The sequence below is a fragment of the Nilaparvata lugens genome, chromosome 1 (assembly GCF_014356525.2).
Source record: "Nilaparvata lugens isolate BPH chromosome 1, ASM1435652v1, whole genome shotgun sequence".
Taxonomy (NCBI): domain Eukaryota; kingdom Metazoa; phylum Arthropoda; class Insecta; order Hemiptera; family Delphacidae; genus Nilaparvata; species Nilaparvata lugens.
In genome coordinates, this window is record NC_052504.1 from 59,892,245 (window position 1) to 59,917,183 (window position 24,939).

Below are 24,939 nucleotides of genomic sequence, written 5' to 3' on the forward strand. Positions count from 1 at the left end.
TTTTATGAGACTATGTCCTATTAAAAAACCACGACCTAATTTTTTATAATTATATCAAATATTTCATGCTCTACCGACTGATGCCAAGCAGGAGGCTAATCGTTATTTAAATATAAAGAATAACGTGACAAGCATTGATTATCAAATCTTTGGAAATAGTACGTTCAAGAGATTTATATAAATTATCCGGTATCATTACATCCGATTTGAAGAATCTCAAAATCATAGCATTAAGTTGCAGCAGCGCAAATTCTCGCATCTGTATTTGCAGAATTCGACAATTCAGTCACAGAAATTGTGGACTGCTGGAGCAGCCGACGTCAGTAACTGGCAAGAGCAGAGAACTGCAGGAGCTCCTGGGCGAGCCAGTAAGGAATTGGTATTATTATTATTATTCTAGTAGCCACAATAAGAGTTGTATATTTTGTTATTCATGCTCTTCCGACTGCAGCCAAGCAGGGCAACTCGTTATTGAAAGAAATAACGTGACACAAACATGGTTTATCCAACACTCCAACACCAGTTGGAGAATATTATGAGCTACAATCAATAAGCTAGTCAGAAATTGACAATTTAACACATGGACAATAATGATAAATCATAAAATTTAAATTAATAAATACTTGGCAGAGTCCTTAGCTGGAAACACACAGCACAAAGCTATTTTTGTAAATTCTATTTTGTGGACCACTATAAAGGCCTTGTTAGCCAAACTTTCACTTTCTTAAATTTTTGACACATTATCCTTTTAAATTGAGTCTCTCTTTGTCTGCGCAAAGTGATGTAGCAGACACACTGCCAACGGCGGAAGTAGCGGTAGTCGACACTGAGGGGGGCGCGAAGGAGTCCACTGCCCAGATATCTCCAGTCATCACCATGAATCCTTGGAATAGTGATAGATCATTGGAAATCTCTCAAGAAGCAAGAAGGAGGATTATATTAGAGGGGATGCTCAAGTCATTTTCTAACAGTTTAGGAGATACAATGGCCAGAGTAAAGAAGGATATAAAGGCGGAAATGAAGGAAGTGCAGGAATCATTGGAGGATACATCAGTAAGGATGAGTAGGGATATGAAAGGGGTCATACAAGCGGTAGACAGTAAGTTGCACGCTATTGACAGAAAGGTAGGATATTATAGGGAGGAATTAAAGGTAATGATAAATTTGAAAACTGAAAATCAGGAAAAAAGTACAACAGGCTTAGCAGCAAAAATAGATACAGTTACTTGTGCATTAAATGAAAGAATAGATAATTAACAGTACAAAACACCTTGCAAATTCAGGAAATAGCAACAAACATCAAAGCTGATTGTCAAAAGGAGATTCAAGAGCAAGTAGTAATTAAAACACAGGACATAACCTTAACAGTAAATAGGAACAATAGTCAACTCAATTTCATAAATCAACAACAGAATAGTAAATCTACACAAATAACTCATCTAAATACTGATATCAATCAAAACAAAGTACTATTTAATTCATTGGAGACAGTTGTTGGAGAACAGCAATTATTCTTATCTAAATTAAATGCTGAAGTAGTAGATGATGGAACGGAAGCTACTGATCATTGGAAACAGGCCCAAGAGAAGCAAGTACAACTCGAGAGTCAGGTACATCAATTTCCACATGAGAATGTAGAGCCTATCCCCATAGCAACATTTGATTTATTGCACGGTTTCAATGGATTAGGCCGTTTTGATAATACAGACTGCTATCTTCAACCCAAACAATTTATAGATCAAATAAAATTGGTACAATCTCTAACACCCACCTCTTGGAATATGTGGCAACTCGGATTAACCAGTTTGTTTGGATTAACCTCTGATGTTTTTCCAGATCCATAATCATGAATTCAGGACATTAGACAAATTCAGTGCAGCTTTCCTGGAACAATATGGGAATAAAAATAGACAAATGGATACACTAGCCAATATTATATCTTGTGAATTTAATCCAAGGACAGACGACACATATATCAATTTTGTTACCACACTCCAAATTAAAAATGCTCAGCTAGAGGAGCCGATTAATGATTCTGCTTTAGCAAACATAATCCTGAAAAAACTACCTTTCTGAGTAAGAACAGCATTGGCTACACAGTCAATAACCGGTTGCAAACATCTGATAAATCATTTATATGGTATACAAACTGTGATGGCAATGTCAAACCACTGGTCAGATCTGTCATACATTCAAAACCAACATAACTCAAATGCTAATCGGTATGCCAGCCAAGCCTATGAATCACTGCCATATGATCGTATCTGAATGACACCTCGTTTTTAGCGTCACAGCGAACATAACCAGAGTAATAATAAAAAAAATGGAAATTCTCAGAACCACTCCGCAAACCATTATTCACAACCGGAAAATCAAAAGAATTCTTAAGATGGCCATGACTGTTTGAATGCTAATACCGGATATACCCATAATAATTACAATAGAAGCTGTAACCCACCACCACAACAAGAAAGCATCAATTATACTGTAAAACATGCAATAGGATTTAACCAACAAAAAGAGCAGACCAACTACCATAGCAACCCACCATCAAACACTGAAACTCACCACTACAATACCCCGCCACCAAGTATTGAAACCGACCATGGACCCAAAGAACCCCATAGACAGCAACCTATATTGTGCCTTCTATTTCCACCTGAAAATACATCACTGGCAACTTCTACAACTCCAAAGGCAGTCCACCACATTAATACAGATTTAATTAGAACTCCCCACATCAACAGCATACCTATACCTCCACCAAATGAAGATGTGACCGTCACCAGGAAATACAACAAGACACCGAAGACACCAGGATACAGTTGAAGAGATATTAAGTATAGAGCATATATCTGATGTACCACACCCACATGCTACACCTACGTGTGAATATCCGATCCCACAGAGGCAGACCAAGGACCCCAAGATGGAGGATTGGGAGGACGGACTACTGGACAAAAGGAACATGCACTGCAAGGCCTGGAGAAGAAAATGGCGAGGGAGAACCAGGGTGCGCTGACACCATCCACACGCCCGTTTCAAGCAGCCGAGGAGGACACTGGACGACCAACACCAGGATGGAGGATGGGGGACCAATGGCACGCATCCACAGCACATACGCTTTAAAGGTTATGCTCAGCATTGGAACCAAAAAAATGGACCAAATAAATGGAATAAAACTGGAACTGCTAGAAAATCAACTATGGATTCATGCCTGGATAATAATGAAGTGGATTACCATGGGAGATTAATGAAGGATGGAAAGTGTTTAATAAGATCAAGAGAAATCAAGATAATTGGAAGCTTTATATTATAAAATTGTTTGTTGGTGTAGTTAAAACTGTGAATGATGCCGCTAAAGTGGAAATACCGAGGCTCAATGAAAATTGAATAAACAGAGATAATAAGGAAGAAAGAGGAACCAGATCAATGAAGTGTTTGAAAAAGTACACCAGATACCAGGGTTTTAAATTTATGAAGGATAAATTATCAATAGGACAGCCTCACCCACGGATAGCAGATAACCCAACAGCCTACATCAATATCTACAGACAGAAACACAAGAAGATACTGGAAAGCCACGAAATTCTACATGCAACATCATCAAATTTGAAGCAAATTTGATAAGAAGACAAATAAAAACAATATTATCAACCAAATACTGACCTGTCTCAATAAACTTAACATTGAAGTATCACCTCATGTCACCAAATTTGATTTTTAATTCACTCCAACTGATAGAGGCCTGTAACAAACCAAAGAACAATTTTCAATTATGTGTTTTCTCACTAAGCATTGTTTAAAAAAGGCCACAAGATGAGATATGTAGAATAAAATAAGATATTTACCTTAAAGTATGAAAATTACAGAAATTAGGTTAACTTTGAACCCAAGAATGAGAATCGATAGCAAATTGTGACATAGAAAACAGAATCTAGGGAAAGTAGATCGCAAATGCCATCCAAATCAAGCATGTAGCCCCATCAAACATATGATTGTAAAAAGAAATTGTTCCCAAAACTTTTATGTTATTTATTGTATCAGTTAATGTTATATATCTATTTAGATGTTGTATACTATTATCATTGTTATTAACACGTTGTTACCAAAAAACCTCAAATGAAACCAGTTACCATATGAAGCCCAAAACCAAGTATAGCAAAAGAAAAATTGTACCTGTATCTAGAGAATATTATTAAAATGAGAGATCTAAAAATTTAAAATGATGTGTGAGCCCAAAATTGTTACTCGAAAGTATTTTTAAAAGAGATTCATGGTATAAGAATCAGAATCAGAGAGGATCGAGATGGCAGCAGATGAAGTTAACGAATCGAATTGTGGTGTGTGCTCAAAAGTAGTGAAAAATAATGATAATGCTATTATTTGTGATGGTCTTTGTGCCAATTGGTACCATATAAAATGTGTAAAGATATCTTCAATCGATTACCAAAAGATACAGGATCTTGGCAGCAAGATTAAGTGGTACTGCGATACGTGTAATTTGAAGGTTAAAAATGCAATCTCGAACTTGAACTGTACGAGTGATTCTATTTCTATAGCAGACAATGGTGAACCTCTACGTCTTAATGTAATTCTTGATGAGCTCAACAAGATAAGTGAGAACTATCTCCATTTATGTAAAAGAGTGGAAATTGTAGAAAATTTCCAAACTGTGACACAGAAGCCCATACCAACAGGGCTACAAGATGTGACTCAAATCGACAAGCCACTGCAGGTCAAGCATAAACTTTCAGTAGCTAACAATAATTGTGACGGTGTTCAATGTGAACTCAATAGCTCAGTTTCTTGTAATAAAGAAAAGTCTGACATAATAACTTGTGACAATTCATCAAAAATTTTACCAAGTGACAAACCAACTGCTGAGAAAGATTTGACTCCTACTAAGTTTACTTGTGTACCAGTTTCCACTGAAAAGACTTCATCACAGCTACTTTTTAGTCAAGTTGCTGCGATTGCAACTAGTGGAGTGGCAAGGGTCAATAAGCAGCCAACGCAACCTGTTAAAAGGAATGTGCTCAGAACGGTAAATAAAAGGAAGTCACTATTTATATCGCGACTGCATCCAGAGGTGAAGGAAGAGGATCTGACCACATATTTATCAGCATCAGGATTTGAGAGCTCAGAGTTTGAGTGTGTGAAGCTAAAATCAAGGTATGAAACTTATTCCTCTTTCAAGGTCACAATAGCTGAACGATTTTTCGCATGTGTTTCAAATTCTGATTTCTGGTCTGAGGGTGTGTTGGTAAAAAGCTTTGTTCCCGACAGACGTAATAACAAAACTAGTGATAAAAACAAAGCTCAAAGGCCTTTTCTAGGCAAGCCGAAACGGTCAGCACTGTAGAATGTGAAAGCATGACTACGAACCGGAGTAGGCCTCTTGAAATGCTTTTTTGCAACATTCAGTGTCTCAGCAATAAAATTTGTGAAATAGAAGCTATATCTCAGACGGATGGTTACAATATCTTATGTCTCTCAGAGCACTGGCTGAGAAAAGGAGACTTAAATATGATAAGAATACATGGATTCCATCTTGTGGCAGATTTCTCTCGAGCTGTGCTCAAAAATGGAGGTGTAGCAATTTTTATTGATGAGGGTATTAATGCTGATTACATAAATGTGGAGCGCTTCTGCATGGAGGGAATGTATGAATTTGCATGTATTGTGTTATTGCATGAAAGACTTTATATTATTGTGGTGTACAGACCACCATCTGGTAACCTTGGCGGCTTTCATGATGCTTTGCTTGGGTTATTTGCTTTTCTGGAAACCCTAAACCCAAGCTTTGACTATATACTTGGAGGGGACTTCAATATTAATACACTGGTGAAAGACAACAAGACACTTGAATTTGAAAACTTGCTGAGGTCACTCAACTTATATCTCACAGTTCATTGCCCTACAAGGTTGGAGGCATGTTTGGACAATGTAGCATCAAGTTTAAAACAAGGTGAAGGTGTTTTTTCTGAAGTAAGACATTATGCTCTCAGTGATCATGAGGCAATCAGTTGCAAGGTATCCACCCCCTCCAGTCTGTGTGACTTACCAGCCAATCTATCAGCCTCTGGCCCAACAATGACATGGCATATTTCAAGCAATAATTTTGAGAGGTTCTGTTCAAGGATTAGTTGTGTTGACTGGTCTCTACTCCTCCAACACCAGAATGCAGGCTCAAATTTCTCTACTTTTTTCTATCTTCTACTGTATGAGTTTAATGAGTGCTTTCCACTTAGGACGCAGCCAAAGAAGAAGAAATGTGCATCACCCTGGTTAAGCCAGGACCTGCTAAACCTCAGGGACTTGGTTCTTATGTCCTATGATAGATTTCGTGTTGATGGCTCCACACTCTCCAAAGCATCATATTTGAAATTGAGAGATCAATATCGTAGGGAGGCTGTTAGGGCAAAGCTTTCCTATAATGCAAGCCTTATAAGTGGAGCAGCAAATAGATGTTTGGCGGCATGGAGGGTCATTCACACTGAGACAGCTTCTGCAGCTCCAAGAAGTGTTCCACTGACTACGGATACTCTCAATGACCACTGGATTGACTCCATCCAGCAGATTGGAGACAGAATTGCATTGCAGACAACATCAGCATCACCTGTGCAGCTTCTTCTGGAGTCCAGGCAGCCGCCACCAGCTACACTGATCTGGCGCAGCGTGACAGGCAAGGACATCCTGCGGATTGCATCTGGGATCAAGAGTTCTACTAGCAAAGACATTTACTTTATGTCCAGTAAGTTTTTAAAAGGTATAATTAAGCTTATTCTAGTTCCCTTGACTCAGTGTATAAACGAGTGTCTGGCTCAGAATATTTTTCCTGAGGAGCTGAAACTGGCAAAAGTTGTGCCAATTCTCAAAAAGGGTTGCAAAATGGACCCCAATAATTATAGGCCCATCTCAATATTGCCTATACTAAGTAAGATTCTGGAAATTGTTATGGCTAGTCAATTGTATGAGTTCTGTGAGCTGAACGGTCTGTTTGCCGCCACCCAGTTTGGTTTCAGGTCAGGCTGATGGGGCTGTAGATTTAATTGTTAGAAAAATTTTTGAAAGCTTTGAGAGCGGTGACCTTGCTGAGTTGACCCTCTGTGATCTCAGCAAGGCTTTTGATACCCTCAACCATGAGATTTTACTAACAAAGCTTTCCATGTATGGTATTACTGGTGGTCCCTTGCAGCTTCTCCGTTCCTACCTGGAGGGCCGCAGGCAGGCCGTTTTGGCGAATGGGGCCCTGTCACGGGTGAGGTGTGTGGATTGTGGAGTGCTGCAGGGCTCAATTCTGGGTCCTCTGCTTTTCTTGCTCATTATCAATGATGTAGCTCTTTCTAGGGACAGAATGGTGGTGTGTTATGCGGATGACACCTCCCTCCTGGATGTTGGCAGGAGTCTGGATGATGTGAGCACACTAATGCGGGCGTCCATGGAGATGGCGGCTGACTGGTTCTCTGCAAACAGGTTTCTCCTAAATGCAGAAAAGACACAGACAATTGTTTTCAGCCTAAGAATGGTAAGCAGCACGATTGTCCTCCAGTAAAGCTCCTGGGTTTTATGTTGGATAGGAGACTTTCCTGGGAGTAGCATATTCAAGGTGTCTGTTGCAGGCTGAGCAGGATCCTGTTCCTACTGAAGGGTCTGAAGAGGTGCGTTCCTGCGGCCTATCTACGCATGTGCTATTTTGCTTTCTTCCAGAGTGTGATGGCTTATGGTATCACACTTTGGGGCAGTTCCACCCATGTGAGGAGGGTCCTGCTTTTGCAGAAGAGGGCACTTAGAATCTTATGCAATGCTGAACACCTTGCCCATTGCCGCCCACTGTTTATACAAGAGAGACTTCTAACTGTTTATGGCCTGTATATTTTCAGATCTGCTGTGAATGCATTTGGTGACCTGGAGGTCCAGCCTGTCAGGGGAGACTCCCATGAGTACGGCACTCATAACAGATTAAGGCTGGATCTCCCATACTGCAGGTTGGGGAGGATGCAATCCAGTGTGGTCTACCTGCCGGGAAAGATTATAAATAAGCTGCCCATTTCAGTGAGGAGTCTACCTGTGGCTGCCCTAAAGCAAAGGTTGGAGCACTTCCTGCAGGAGAATCCTTTCTACTCACTTAACAAATTCTTTGAATGTGACAGTGCACTGGTGAGTAGATATTTTTGACTTTTTTGGCGCTGTGATGTCCGCTGCTGGTTTTTTTGCCTTTTTTGGCTTTTATGTTTTCTCCTGACTTGTCTCTTGTGAGCATGCCCTGCATGGTCACTTTATGGACAGAAAGTTTATTATTATTATTATTATAATTAATGTTTGTTATGTGGAAAGTAAGTTGGTATCACTGCTGAGCGGCAGATTTGAAAATGTTGTATTATGGTCAGAGAAGGGAGAAATGGATTTAAGATGTTATATTTATGATATTTTCATGTTGATAAGGAGGAATTTGTTATTGTCTTGATGAAGATTTAGGGGGGCGTATGCAGAAAAAGTCTGCGAGTTGTTATGGAGTTTTGAAAGTGATTTCAGCAGATATTTTTAGGTTAGGTTAATGTGTTAAAGGAAGAATTTGTATTAAGAACATTGTTGATTCTCAAAATATTTTGAATTCAAATTCAGGGGCGTTATGTAATGAATTAAATTTGATAAGCAAGCAAAATCACTAAATGAACAGATTTTATAGGTCTTGAGCAAACAGCTGCTCTATTATCGCTGGGTGCAATAGCAACAAGTGAAAGATTAGATAATAACGGGTATCATGGCTACTATTAGAACAGCCAAATGGAAAATAATTTTTATTTGCTATTTATTATATTATATAAAATATTGGAATTTTGAGGTTAGGCTATAATACTTACTGGTCGGCAACCTAATAATTGATCAAGCCATGTAATTTGAAATCTAGCCAGACACCTTTGGCAAAACTTTGTTGTAAATAAATAGCATTCAACTAGAGGATTTGGTAATCACATGGCAACTTATTGTAAATGGAAAAACAACTTAAAAAGTTCATAAAAATTTATTATATGTAATGAGCATGTACAAAGCACATAAAATAAATAAAAATATCAAGGAAGTATGTATATTAAGTAGGTGCATGGATACATTTGTGAATTTTGGATGAACCAATCAAATTGCAGTAGTTGATGGGCGGCAGTAATGAGCTGATTCAAATATAATCATAGATATTTATATAAATGATAAGAATTTATAAATTATCACTACTCAGTTCATGTATCGGATGTAATCTGAGTAAGTATAAAATGTAATATTTAAGATATAGATAATAACCTAGCAGATTGGCATGGACTATTTGATCTTTTTAATGGTGTAGTAACTGAATATTTAAATGTATGCAAATTTGGAAGTTGGAAGTATGTTTCTAGAAAATAGGGGTGGATCAGAGCCCACTTGCTTGCCAGATGCCGCCTTGGAATGCCACCAAATTTTGTAGAGCACAAGTCCCCTTTTTGTTAAATTGTATGTTTGAAAGATATAAGATTTAAATTCATTAATTAATTTTGTATAAGATTTAGTGATGCTGTATTAAAGCATAAGTCATTTAGATATTTATTTATTCCCTTGGAGAAGATGACTTCAGCCACCAGAAAATCCAGGATGACAGGAAATTCGGATCGCCACCATCATCTGATAACCTTCGGGTAAACTTTTAATTCGGCTTATAAAATATATATATCTGTAACTGGAAACATAAAACAGTCTATGAAACCAAAATAATTTTAAAATGTGCAATTTACACTTGGGACTCCATGTAAATAATTATTATTTAGAGTTTCCTTAGACTCTGTGGTGCGAATGGCGCGATCGCATCACAGCGGAGACAATAGATGGGCGATCGCTCAAGGAAGGGGTGGAACCCGGGATTAACAATTAGACAGGATACTTGCGAGGGGGGGGGGCGGCGGTTGCCGATCTCGCCCAGGGCGGCAGAGTCCCTGGGGCCGTGCTTTAATGTGTAATATAATTGACCTGTTTTATTTATACATTCATAGATATAATATAATACCCAACTTATGAACTATATTGGAAAAGGAACAACAACTTTTATGTTGATATCAGAAGCATGAAATAATACTGAGAGGGAAATTATGGAGTAGCCTACTGCAGTATCACACAGAAAATATATTCTCCTTTCTCCTCTCTGAGAAGTTACTGTACTAGATTCACTGTATGGTGTGTGTGTGTGTGTGTGTGTGTGTGTGTGTGTGCGCGCGCTTAATAAAATTGAAGAGACAGCAGAGCAGAGCAAGCTGATCTACTAGAATTGTTTTTGTTTTTTTTTATGTGGATGTGGAATGACAACAGTGGAGCAAGGGGAGGAGGTGACAGAGTACTATAGTGAGGTCCACGTTATAATGGCAGTGTACCATTGACTACTGTTTCTGTCCTTTTCTATCATACAACAAAACAGATAGTGCTATCTCTCTCTTGCTTTGCAATGTTGTCAGTTTGCCAGAATATTTTATTTCAACTTTTGACAGTGACTGTGCAAAAGTAACTCAGCCACCACTTTTTTCTTCATTCTATCAAAACACTTTGGTACATAAGTCATATAATTGATTTTAAATGTATTTTTGGAACAATGAAATAATTTACAGACATTACCGTATGAGAAACACAAATTGAAATACCTGAAATGACATTTTAAAAGTTGATAACTAACCATCCTAGACTTCATCCATGCTTTAGTTAGCCTACACGTTTGGGATAGAGCTTCTCAATGGCTATTGTAGGTATAAATTTGATCAAAATCGTTGGAGACGTTTTCGAGAAATTCGCGAAAACCCCTGTTTTTGACAACATTTTCGCCATTTTAGCCGCCATCTTGAATTGCATTTGATCGAAATTGTTCGTGTCCGATCCTTATATTGTAAGGACCTTAAGTTCCAAATTTTAATATATATGTATATAATTTATATATATATATATAGACCAATACCCAAAAACCACTTTTTTGGACTCAGGGGACCATGAAACGTATAGAAATATTTAGGAATTGTGGTACCTTTATTGTTCAAGCAATACTTTCCTTACCTATGGCAAGGAAAGTAAAAATAGACGATTCAAATCTAGTTGAATTATTTATCACCAGATTTTATTGGTTCGGATGTTCTACTAGTGCTTTGACCCCGCTTTGGTTTGACCTTGATTTTGATAACCCTGTTACTGATACTGGTTATGCTGCCGGCTTGCAAAGTGGCTGCTTTTTTAAGCCTATAGCCTACTTGTACTCTGAATGAGACAAGTTGAGACGGCAAGAGAGAGAGAGATATTAAAGAGTTGCCAAATTTCTATCTTTTTATCCGAATTCATATGACTAGTAGCTGGCGTATTTATATTAAATTCGACATCACAGTCAGTTAGAGGTTATCTCAATGAATTCAATTATTGACTGATATTAAATTCAGTCATATCATATCCTCCAGCCTTGCAAGAAGAGGTCTCAATAATTCGACAAATAGTCAACTCTCAAGATACGGTACCTACTTTTCCCAAGTCTCAACTTGTTTTATTCAGAGTAAACTAATAATATTGCAGGCCTAGCGTATAACATAAGCTATAAGTACCTAACTTATTTATGATAATATATTTTATTACTATTATTTCTTCCATTTCTGCCAAGTTTATTGACTATCGATAGGATGTTGATTATAGCTTATATAGTCCAGTCAATAAAAGATTATAGAAGGAAACGTTTGGAGGTTTGGAAGACAATTTTTGAACCCGCAGCTCTTTTTATAATGATAGTAAGGGGGTAAACATATCAAAAGTCCACTTAACAACTGTGTGCACTGCACAATTAGTTGCTCATTGAAAATTCTTGAAATGGAGAGCCCCATTGAAAAAGCGTTGTGTTCCTTCATCAACAAAGTTTATGATCACTGTGAGGCGCCGGATTCTTTCCGAGACAATAACGATTCAAATAATTATAGAGCCATATCGTTTACTAATTCTATCTACAAAGTGTTTGTAGGCATCCTATTTAAGAGATTGGTAGGATGGGTAGGGAGCCGAAGAATTATTGCAGAGAATCAGGCAGGTTTTAGAGTTGTCTACTCGTCTATAGATAGCATTTACGTGTTATACAATCTGATAAAATATTTTACTAGCGTGCAGCGTAAGAAAGTTTACTGTTTTTGTCAGAAATTTCAAGGCCGCTTATGATTTTGATTATAGAAAAGCTCTTTTTTCAAGCTGATTGAATTAGGAGTGTCAAATAATTTTTTTCGTATGATGAGAGTATACAGTGCTGCCAAATTTCAGATAATCCAGAGAGACTCTTCTTCGGCCATATGATGTGAGAAGGGTATTACAGAGTATGTGAAGTTTGTCTGCGGCTTAAAACAGGGATGCTTGGTCTCACCTATTATGTTCTCCATCTTTACACACGAGATATGTGAATTCATAGAAGGAGGGTTAATGGAAGGATGGAAAAATTCCAGAATCAACTGTCTCTTGTATGCGGACGACTTGATTATTTTCTCTGATAACATTAACGGACTGCAGGGAATGATCAACAGGTTGAGAGTATACTGTGATCGATGGAACTTCATCTTGAACAGGGAAAAGTCAAAAATTGATGTTTTCAGGAAGGGAGGAAAATTGCGTGGCGATGAGAGGAGGAATTACGGCGGGGGATATATTGATGTAGTGAATGAATATAAGTATCTGCGGCTTAATTTTACTTCTTCCTTATCTTTAACCACCCATTTTTACTTACCTTGCCCTATTACCATAGGTAAGGAAAGTATTGCTTTCCGAAAAAAATAAGGTTTCCCAATTTCTAAATTTCTATACGTTTCATGGTCCCCTGAGTAAAAAAAGTGGATTTTGGGTATTGGTATGTATGTGTAAGTGTATGAGTGTATGTGTGTCTGTGTACACGATATCTCATCTCCCAATTAACGTGATAACTTGAAATTTTGAACTTAAGGTCCTTACAATATAAGGATCCGACACGAACAATTTCGATCAAATGCAATTCAAGATGGCGGCTAAAATGGCGAAAGTGTTGTCAAAAACAGGGGTTTTCGCGATTTTCTCGAAAACGTCTCCAACGATTTTGATCAAATTTATACATAATAATTATAGTCATTGAGAAGCTCTATCAACTTCCACAAGTCCCATATCTGTGAAAATTTCAGAAGCTCCGTCCCATCTATGCAAAGTTTGAATTGTGATTCCCAATTATCAGGCTTCAGATACAATTTGAACAAAAAATTTCAAGTGTAAAAGATTGAGCATGAAAATCTCTACAATGTTCAGTAACATTTTTACCTAAAATTGAAAATAAGCTCGAAATTCGAGAAACTGTGATTATTCAATTGTAAACTTTGGCAACTGTTGTTTATATTAAATCATTCACTATGAAGAGATAGCAGATCTCGTGTGTCTCCAGCGTTATTGTCCTGTCACCAGCTGGCTCAGATCTTTGAATAGTAGACTTGAGATGCGCGTGAACACTAGCGTCAGGTGATCAATTTTCATAACGGCAAGGAAAGATGTGTGAGTGCGCTACACCACATTTTTCTTGTAAGACTACCACAGCTAGATATGGAATCCTATACTATTAAACGAGCAACTTTTGTTTAGATGTTTATATGTTTGTATTTCACCGGATCTTGAAAACGGCTCCAAAGATTCTCACGAAATTCAGAAGATAGTTGGTGTATATTAAAAAGATTCGATTGCACTAGGTCTCATCCCTGGGAAACCCCGCTGAAGGACATTAAAAGGATAATTATTATTCATCCTTGGAAAAACAGCTGATAATAATATTATTTCGTCGTCTGTTGATGATGGAAGTGAGTGAGCGAGTTTATGTGTGTGGGACTGTGTCAAAATTATGACTCAGCTGTTGAACTTTTGTAATAATTCAATCAGGTACTTAGTGCCGGTTGCAAAAATGCCGGGTTATTTTCAATCCTGATTAATTCCAGTAGATCCATCTTTTTGAAATGATCTTCTTCTATTTGGTTCACGTGAAGTTAATCAGGATTAAAATTCAACCGGCTTTTGGGCAACTGGGCCTTTGTGAGGGAAATTTTTGCATTCCTCTGGGAATTAATCTCAATTTACTGTGATTAGATAGAACATTTGAATGTTACTAGAACAATGAATGTTATTATAATTTGTTCTTAAATTTGATAAGTTGATAAATTTTTCATGCTTTTGTACTCCAGAGCGAAGCTCGGTCCCCGATATTGAATAGTATGTAGCGAAAGTTTATTAGTACCGATAAAGTGCCAATTAGAACAAAATGGAAAGTTTTTGAGGCAGTAAGTTGAGCCACAATAACGTATGCAGGCCAGGTTTGTGGTCATTTTGCTTTTTTCACTTATTATTTTTTTTTTTTTAAATAATGGTTGAACATACGAAATTGAACTGTGCACAATCATTTACAACAACTAGACAAAGCTACAAAAAAGTTATGATAATTTTTCAAATTCATAAAACAAAATGGTGGCCATTTAAAATTTTGTTTCTCAAATAACTCAGAAACCGTTGATTTTACAAAAAATTACAAGAATAACTGTCGGTTAATTTGATTACCTATCGATTGGTACCTGACTTTCTAGGATTGAACCAATATTAACTGAGATTTGGCAGCCTTAGTGACCACTGAAAGTTTGTTGTAGTGCAAACCAAGGCATGCTAATAAAGTCGCCTCAACGATGCATAATCTTTATTTGCATTGCATGTTAATAGTGAGCGATTTTAGGTCATTTCAAACAATAAAATAACGTTACATAACCCTCTAAAGGTGAGTCACCAACCACTAAAGTTACAATAAGTTATCTCAGTTAATATTGGTCCAATCCTAGAAAATCAGGAGCCAATCGTTAGGTAATCAAATTCACTAAAAAAATTCAATCTTGTAAAGCTTTTGTTTTACCATCCGTTTCTGAGTTATTTGAGAAACGAAATTATAAATGGCCGCCATTTTGTTATATGAATTTGAAAAATTATAATTTTTTGTAGCTTTGACTAGTTGTTGTAAATGATTGTGCACAGTTTCAATTTCGTATGTTCAACCATTATTTAGGAAAAAATAAGTGAAAAAAGCAAAATGGCCGCTGTGTGAGTAACTGAAGACTTCCGGACAATTTAAATATGATACTTAGATATGTTTGTTACCCAGGAACAATGCCCTAGAGTATTGGTAGTGAGTTCGTAAACACTCTGTATAATGAAAACAATTAATTGCTATATCTGATTCGAGATTTCCTAGAAAGACTTCTATCATAATGGCACAAAAGAGTGGAACAATTTATTCCATCAATGTGAGGAAGAGTGGATGGATCCGATTTTTAGACAGAATTTGTGGGGTGTGAAATGCAATGAAGATGTAAATAAATTGCGGCGTAAGATTCAGATAGAGTGGTGGACGAGGGCCGCGATCTCTCAATTTCACCGCTTGTACTGCTGTTTGAAAATAGGTGATCAAGTTAAGCGAAATTATATCAATGATATGAATAAGAGAAGCTTCATGGGTGCAATTTTCAAAGCAAGATGATAACTTCTGCCACTAAATTGCAGGGTAGACAGGGGGGAGAATAGCTATGTGTGCTCTCTGTGCAATGAAAGGGAAAATGAAGACACTTATCATTTTATTGGGAAATGTAAAGTCATATCTGAATTCCGAGTCAAATGGTTTGGGAGCCCGATGATGATTGAAGAGACGATGCTTGATTATTTAAATGGAAAAAACTGGAAATACCTAGCTGGTTATGTAAAAGAAGCATTATTGAGATATAGGAATTTTCTCGTAGAGGAATTCTATTATTAATATTATTTGGAAGCTCCAATAATGATCATTCTGTTTCTTTTGTTGCTAGCTGGCAGATGATCCGACAAACTTTGTTTAGAATCTTATCATGATGCGTCCGTTCAGTTTGTTAAATGAATCAAATTATGATGATTATAGTTGTGCCTATTATTTTAGTTGGAAAGACAGATTAGCAGCGATAGTGGAATACCATATCAAAATAGAGAATTTAGAAGGCTAGTTTATTTATGATTTCGTTTGTCACTTTTGTTTATCGCAGATTCTATTATAATCTGTTAAGGAGAATTATTACTAGTTGGGATTACTGCAATAAGATTAGATTAGGAAGTGAATGGGAATTTATCTATCAGCTCTGGCTGACGTCTTCGGCTATGCCTATTGAATATCTTTTCAATCTTTAAATATGCCTTTTTAAATAAATCTAATAGTTTTCTAGATATGAGCTCTCGACGGTGTCATATTTTGAAGTAAACCCCTTCTGGCTCCGATTTTTTCATCGTTTTGGCCTTATAACTTTTCAATGATATATTAGACGAATCCTTGCTAATCATGAGCTCATAGAGCATTTTATATTTTCTTCAATTTAATGTATCATTTAATCATTTTACGCATCTCTCTACGATTTTTGAAGTAGTTATAGTTTGAGTGTAAAATCTTCAGTTTGACAACAATAGATCAATAATTGACATGGAAATTTGAAGGGAATGTTTGGAACACAATATTTGACTTCGCATTCGCAGCTTTGTTCCGCAGCTTTTTTTATCATTAGCCCTTGTGCTTGAGGGATGAGGGTGGATTAGAAGTTGCGTTTTCTCATTTATGGCTACACTCATGTATCTTGGCAACATTGCCTTTCAGCGATATGACTAAATGATCAAAATTGAAGCTAGATTGTTGTTCTTTGTTGAAGGGACGGATTGAAGGATCCAAAGGTTCAAAGAGCCCCACACGTCAACCGAAGCTTATTGTGTTCCCAAGTAGTATGTTAGGCAAACCAATACCTGTGTTCTTTACAAGAACCAGGAGTTTTCCCTATACTAACATCCCATTCATCACCCGGTTGCTTGTTGCAATCCAGCGTGATATGCTTGACAGTCTCTTCAGACTGATTAGTCCTCGTGACCTACGTGAGCTCCACTCCTGGCCCACTTTGAAGGTCCTACCGCTGAGGAAGGGGTGGCAAGTTGCCTCTAGGGCGCTCGGCCACCCTTGACTCAGCTTCTTGACCCACATTTGTGCATGGAGTTTCACCCAACTCTGGTCTCTTGGAATTTCTCTTTTTGCCCCTCCGAAACTTCGCAGGGTCAGAAGCCTCACCTCTCCCAAGAAGTGTAGCCTAAATGGTCGTCTTTCTTTGAACAGTGGTGAGGTTTGGTCACTCCACCCAAAACTCGTGACCTAGGTGAGTTCCACTCCTGGTCTTTTTGTAGGTACTTCCGCTGAGAGAGAAGACGCCAAACTGCCTCTAGGGCGCCCGGCACCCGGCCACCCTCGACACAGCCTCTTGACCCACATTTGTGCCTGGATTTTCACCCATCTTTGGTCTCTTGGGTTTTTCTTTTTGCCCCACCTCTTTGCAAAGCCTCACCTCTCCCGAGACGTTTTGTCTAAATGGCCGTCCTTCTTTGAGCAGTGGTTAGGTTTGGTCACTCCACCCAAAACTCGTGACATACGTGAGTTCCACTTCTGGTCTTTATGTAGGTCCTTCCGCTGAGAGAGGGGATGCCAAACTGCCTCTAGGGCGCCTGGCCACCCTCGACTCAGCCTCTTGACCCACATTTGTGCCTGGATTTTCACCCATCTCTGATCTCTTGGGTTTTTCTTTTTGCCCCACTGAAACTCTGCAGGGTCAGAAGCCTCACCTATCCCAAGAAGTTTCGCCTGAATGGCCGCCCTTCTCTAAGCAGGGGTGAGTTTTGGTCTCTCCACCCACAAAATCGTGACCTACGTGAGTTTCACACCTGGCTTCTTTATAGGTCCCTCCGCTGAAGGAGGGGTCGCCAAATTGCCTCTAGGGCACCTGGCCACCCTCGACTTAGCCTCTTGACCTACATTTGTGCCTGGAGTTCCACCCATCTCTGGTCTCTTGGGTTTTTCTTTTTGCCCCTCCGAAACTGCCCTGATGGGGCAGATCCGTAGGTTTGAAGGCAAGACAACTTCTGAAGTTGAGTTCCATTCTAGTCGCCTCCTAAGACAAGCATGGATACTGTGGGTGAATTCTGGTTTTCAACACATTCTTGAGTACGATGATCGACTCAAAGCTCCCCCAACCCACGGAGGGCGAGGCTAGATAGATTTCCTACAAGTTTTGTGCAGTAGTGTTTTGGGATACCTCGGTTAATCTTCGAGATATTCTCTATTTAAAGTGTAAAATCTTCGAAAAGAGAGTTTTTCATTCAACTTTTTGCATTTTCAGGGCATATCACTCAACAACAATTCAGCATTGAAAAAATAATTACTGAACGTTGGGTTTATAGAAAAATATCTATCTCGTGGACATCCTTGTACTTAGCTACAAATTTGGAGTAAATCCTTTATTTGCTTCTTACGTTTTATGTAATTGTTAATTACTTGCGAATTAATTTGATTCTACTAAAGCAGTGGTTTAATTTGTATTCCCTGTGTAACTGTTTCAACTGTGTGTACTTCTTTTTTGTATTGAATCGTCACAACCATTTATTTTAACTACTTCTGCATTTTTTGAGTGTATTCATTATTTGTATGTTAAGACAGGTGTGTTATTTGCAGTTTATCGAAGTGTTGGAAACAGGCTGACCGTGCAGAGGAATCTTACTGCTTTGAGACGCGTTGTCTGCAATCTGTAGACATGGATTACTTCACATCTTAATAATCAATCACCAGTTCACTTTTCTGATTTCTGCAGGTTAGTTCATTATTTTCACTGTATTTTCAATGTTTGATTGTGCGATGATTGTTGCCTGGTATGTAGAATACATTCCTATAGTGAGATTCTTGTTTAAAAGTCAGTGGAAACTGGAAAGGATGGAACGGCAAAGTAGCCAATTCTTTTCATCACCGCCATTTGTAGAATATTGTTGTGATTCAAATCAAATCAAATAAAATTGATTTCATCATCCATGATAACAAGGTAAAAAATCGAATCATACAATAACGTTACATCTTCTGCAAACAAATAATCATGAATAAAACTTACAGTTGGAATTTAATAATTAATCGTAATAACAACTAAATCTAACTACTGTGATGGTGATGATATTGAAATAAATTAATTAATTATGGGTTTGTGTTTTCATAGAGATGAACTTAGTATGGGTTCACTCGAAAAGTGTAGAATTAGGACTTCAACAATGAGACTTCAGTGATCTTGTAGCTGAATTTCGTGTTTAAATTTTTATCATGAGAAATTTTTTTTCTGTTAAAAAATAATTTTTCCTACAGTTACCTTGAAAAGTGGCCATTCCTGCACTGATTACAGAACGCAAAGAATCACTTCTCCGCTCTAGTGCGGGAAAAGTATAATTCGCACCTAGGGCCGAAAATGAGACTTTTCCGGCTCAAAATCGGTTTTGAAGTCCGAGGCCTTAGGCCGAGGACTAGAAAAGATTGAGAGCCTGAAAAACATTTTTGCCCATAGTGAGAACGTTATTTTTCGCCACACAGAAAAATAAACAATATAAATATGAGAATAATTGTTCATTAGGCACTTTCGAAATCAAAACAGGAAGGTCATAGCTCTAGCAAATCTGAGGTAATCTGAATATTAGGAAATTGTCCAAGTATTTTTATTTTTTATTCTGATTTGTCTAAATAACCTAAAAGATTATGTTCAATTATGTTGAGTTATAAAAGATTATGTTATAAGAGGTTGAGTTTATACTTTTTATTCTTCCAAATGACAATAGGATGATATTATTATAAATGATTTGATTTGATTCTTGAATAATAAACACAAATAATTAAGTTTTTTGATCAGCTGTTTTAGCATACTTGAAATTTGGCCAATCTGAATGTCAACGTCAACAATGCTTGTTGTCATTGACTTCGTACCCAGTCAATAAAGGTTTTTTCGATCCGAAAATTAATAAAAGCTGAATCTTTTACCATCGATAGAACCCTCCCAGAGGGTCATTCTCCCAAAAGTCCCAAGAAATCCCCTTGGAGCTTTCCCCCCTAGCCCCCCTCAAAGTTGAAAAATGCAGGTAATCACGGAAAATCAATTATCTCTGTACTCATTGATCGGAAACAGTTCTATTATATGCCATTCGATTCGTTACATTATGGACTACAATATTAGTTATATTCATTTTTTCAATAAAATTAACAGTTTTCTTGATAAAATAATATATATGTAAAAATTTAGGGGGTTTGCGATTTGATTTTTTTGTTTTCTTTGATTAACTTCAAAGCAAGTAGTTTTAAAGAAAAATGAGCCGAATAATTAATGTAGCCACTGTCATTGCAAATCCATTGATGTATATTGTTATGTATTTGCGATTCGATTTGCCGCCGTGGAAGGGGAAACAGTCGACGCGGAACGGCGCGGCTGACTCTCTTAGCCATAGTAAACAGCAACCTGGAAATCAATTATCTCTGTAACCATTAATCGGAAAAAAATCTATCATATGTCATTCGATTCGTTGAATTAAGGACTACAATATTAGTCGGATTCATTTCCTCAATAAATCGAACAGTTTCCTTGATAAAATAATATAATGTAAAAATTTAGGGGTTTTTCGATTTGATTTTTTTGTTTTCTCCGATTAACTTCGAAGCAAGTAATTTTAAAGAACAATGTGACGAATAATTATTGTAGCCACATTCATTGCGAATCCATTGATGTATATTGTTATGTATTTGCGATTCAAGTTGACGCTGTGGAAGGGGAAACAGCCGACGCGGCTGACTCCCTTCACCATAGTAAACAGAATAATACTGCTGTCTACATTGCATCTCATTTACACTATGGCGCTCGAAACAATTCATTTTGTCTATTGTTTTGACATGCGCTGAATATAGATTTTCACTTTTCAATACTCCAAAAAATATTACAATTTTCTTGATTTAACCATGCTCATGATAAAAATCAGGATTTCGTTGTTTGCTCACAGAATTTATTATATTAATTTGAAGTGTGCCTTCTCCATACGAGTCAGAGGTAACACAATTTGATAACTCTAGTTTCAGATATTGATGTTTTTCAACGAAGTTTCATGATATATTATGTGTCCGACTCCTTCATCTTATCCTTATTTTGTGAAAAATGGAGATTCAAATTTCTTTTCATAGCTTTTCTTGTGTTTTATCTTGTTTCATCACTCTTTATAATTTAAACACTTGATAATGGAATGAATATCATCAGATCACGTGAACAAAAAAAATAAAAGGGTGGGCCTACCTGAGATACTATATGATAACACTGTACTCCTGATAAGTTGAAAATTTTCAAGCTGAAAGTAGATTAATTTGTTGCACATTCGGTTCAAATATTAACAAATGTTACTAAATATTACCAATATTATCACATATAGTGAGAACGAATTACTCTGAAGCTTTCTATTCTCACTGAACATGAAGAGGCAATACCAAGCCAGAATCGCAGTTCCGTTCAAATCAGAGCTTTCAAATTGATGCTATGTAACTATGGATGTTATCCCCATCTCACAATTTCCCTATTTATCCTTATCCTGATTCAGAATAAAGTAGTTGATCTCTATAATCACAAAAATCAATGTACAGTACCTATAATAAATAGTAAAAATAAGAAAAAATTCTAGTAATAATGCAACTTTTTCTAGGTACGAATTTCAAGGCTCATAAAATGACTTTTTCTCAATCACAGGCAGAAATTCCAATGATCATCATAATAGTAATTTAATGAAAATTGTTTGTATTGTACATTGTTCGACGTAAGATAAGCTACATCTTTAAGGTAATCAACGTATTTAGGATTATCATGTTTATGAATGAAAGCGAGACTGTGATAGAAGATTAGTCAAACTGAAATATAAACATTATATACAATGCATATTTCTGATCAACTATAATTACAAATGATAGTATCAAGCCGAAATGAATTGAGCAACTGAATTTCAAAGTTACTATCCACTGTTCAAATCGCACTGTGATTTCCTTTTACTTCCAAATGGATTGAATTGCCTCACTCTTCAACGTAACAATTATTGTAAAAAAAACAGTGGAATGTGAACGTCATCCAAATAGCATTTGAATTTCAATTTTCAGATCATGAAATTCATAAAAACTAATTCTTGAGAGAATAGTGATGAATTGCAAACAGTGCAAGTAACATTGATACAAAGCGATACAATGAAAATCAACATCGATTAATTTAATACTGGACTTATCAAATTTATATTACCGTTAATTTATATTATTTATAAAGCTTATAAAATGTAAAACCAACATTTTAAATTTTCTCTACTGGAGCAAAACATCGATAGAAAATAAAGAAGAGCCCATTATAAGCACAATATACTTGTGTACTAGAATTCACTTGAACTAACTCATCACTTCAACCCTTCAATGATCACAATGAACTAGAATGGTATAAAAACCATGAAATTGATAATCAGGTACATTTTTCAAATAGCTTCACCCAACTAAATCTGTGAATGCTAAGTCATAAGAAATCATGTTCAATAGATTTAATTTGAATGCTTCAAATAGAAAATGATCTATTCTTTTGGTGCCCTAATCAAAATCAATTTCAATCAACATTAATCGACATAAAGAAAAGCTTCTGCCAACCTTGTGTAATGAATGACAAGATGCGAGTGGAGGTGAAAAATCGATATGTTAACAAAAATAATAGAAGATGATGAATCATCTTTCAATTAATCTTATACGGTAGGGTACTTTGTGGTTAAATGTGAAACACTTTCATGATTTTCCTACCTTTTATGCATGCTTACTCTTCCTTAATTTGTATGTTTGCATGGCTTTCATCTTTAGAATCTACTGAATTTTCATATTGGACTGTCTAAATAATGTAGATTCAACTAGTAAGAACGGAAGATAAGCTACTTTACAGAGAGAATCATAGAAAGTTTCAACTCAACAAGCCCAATGTATAAATTTTTTATGCCTCAGCCGTCATATATATTTGGCTCAACTGAAGGTATATTATCAACCTGGCTTGGAGAATATTAACTGTAGAAAACAGCAAACACTGCACGCTATGATTTTTCAGGAAATTGCCACTGTTAACACTATTGTAATCTATGATTTATCTCAGTTTTTGACATTCATAACTTATGATAAATTTTAGCATAGAATTATGATCATACACACATATTTTAAATATGTATTATATTATGTAATAGTATGAATATTTTATCGGTTGCAAACAATATCTTTGTCTGTCATAGAATGCATGATTTAGCACATATATAACAACAAAATGATTTTAGAGAATTTAGAGAATTAAAATGTGAAAAATTAGTTTCATCGCATGTCAAAACAATAGACAAAATTGATTGTTTCGAGCGCCATAGTGTGAATAAGATGCAACTTAGAAAGCAGTAGGCCTACTACTGTATTTTACTGTTTACTATGGTGAAGAGAGTCAGCCACGCCGTACCGCGTCGACTGTTTCCCCTTCCACAGCGTCAAATCGAATCGCAAATACATAACAATATACATCAATGGATTCGCAATGAATGTGGCTACATTAATTATTTGTCTAATTATCTTCAGATTATTTGCTTCGATGTTAATCGGAGAAAACAAAAATCAAATCGAAAAACCCCTAAATTTTTACATATATATTATTTTATCAAGGAAACTGTTTGATTTATTGAGGAAATGAATACGACTAATATTTTAGTCCATAATGTAATGAATCGAATGGCATAGAATAGAACTATTTCCGATCAATGGTTACAGAGATAATTGATTTCCCGTGTTTACCTGCATTTTTCATGTTTTAGGGGCTAGGGCGGAAAGCTCCAAGGGGATTTCTTGGGACTTTTGGGAGAATGACCCTCTGGGAGGGTTCTATCGATGGTGGGAAATTCAGCTTTTATTAATAACAGCATCACACACACAAACATTTTTGATGGATTTCAGCCATCATTTTAGCCATAATCATAATTATAATCAACCACATCTCATATTCAATGGTAACTGTAGGAAAAGTTTAATGTGAAATAGGTGAGCAAAGTTCCTCTGCTGCACTCAAGAAGTCATTCCGCCCTCGCCTACGGCTCGGGCGAAAACGTTTCTTTCGGCACAGCAAACTGTCACTTTGCGCACTAGTTGCACGAATAACTATTCTCACATTAAGATTTTGCCAACTTGCGTCCGGGAAGACTCCAATTCTATGCAGGGTTGAGGTATTCTCATAGAACTGTATTTCTGTTAGCGATGGAAAATACACATGTATTTGGGAATATTTCAAACTTGCATTATTTTCCTTTCCCACGGAATTATGCTCGTCTCCACGTGGACCGTTGTCTCGTTGGTGGAAGGGGAACATAATTCGCGTGGAATAGATCAGTTCCAATCAAGCCGCGGCCGAATTCACATTAAAAATCCAGATGTAGCCTCGGGCCTCGAGGGCTCAAAATTAACGTGTGTTTTGAATTTGTTTGCTGTTTAAGTTTTTTAATATGTATTATTTTTGCCGTGAGTTAAGTTGAAGTAGTCTATTAATTATTTGAAGTGAATATGTCAATGTTTGTTTAAATTAGTAAGTTATCCAGGAGTAATCAGTGTAGTGAAAATTTCTAAATACTAATGAATTTATAAATTGATCGATTGTTAGTGCCATTATATTTTCTAGCTCATGCTAAAAACCCTTCAATGACCGAGTCCCTAGTATCATAAATTTGTAATTGAGAAATGAGTAAAGTCCACGTTTTTCGAAATTCTACCTTCGTGAACAGTTACAATCCAAATAAGCAGTTAGCAAAATCTTACATGCAGTCATCTTGAATTTTTAGAATGTGCAATGAACCGATATAGATTATTTTTGTTATTGTTCAAATTTAAATCAGTTCAATTTATTCAATAGAATTTTACAAGTTTAATAGAATGCTGAAGTTTGTTGTTTAATAAAGTCCCATGACTCGCCCTTTGGAATTTAGGGATCTCTTAATTCTACCCCCATTCTGGTTCGG

At 36.7% G+C, this 24,939-nt stretch overlaps 1 protein-coding gene and 1 long non-coding RNA gene across 2 annotated transcripts in view; one reads left to right on the forward strand and one right to left on the reverse strand.

Moving 5' to 3' along the window:
* Positions 1–521: 521 nt before the first annotated feature.
* On the reverse strand, positions 522–3,955 carry LOC120353675. Its single transcript, XR_005572518.1, has 4 exons — positions 3,852–3,955; positions 3,670–3,748; positions 1,772–1,884; positions 522–883 (listed from the first exon to the last, which is right to left on the reverse strand). It is a non-coding gene; the product is annotated as an uncharacterized LOC120353675 (long non-coding RNA).
* Positions 3,956–4,309: 354 nt separating this feature from the next.
* The window catches only part of LOC111053697, a 39,148-nt gene continuing 18,518 nt past the window's right edge, over positions 4,310–24,939 (forward strand). The window contains exons 1-3 of the mRNA XM_039434287.1: positions 4,310–5,175; positions 7,887–8,163; positions 18,569–18,704. Coding sequence (XP_039290221.1) covers positions 4,310–5,175; positions 7,887–8,163; positions 18,569–18,595 — 1,170 coding nt within the window. The 3' untranslated portion in view covers positions 18,596–18,704. The remainder of the gene's footprint in view (positions 5,176–7,886; positions 8,164–18,568; positions 18,705–24,939) is intronic.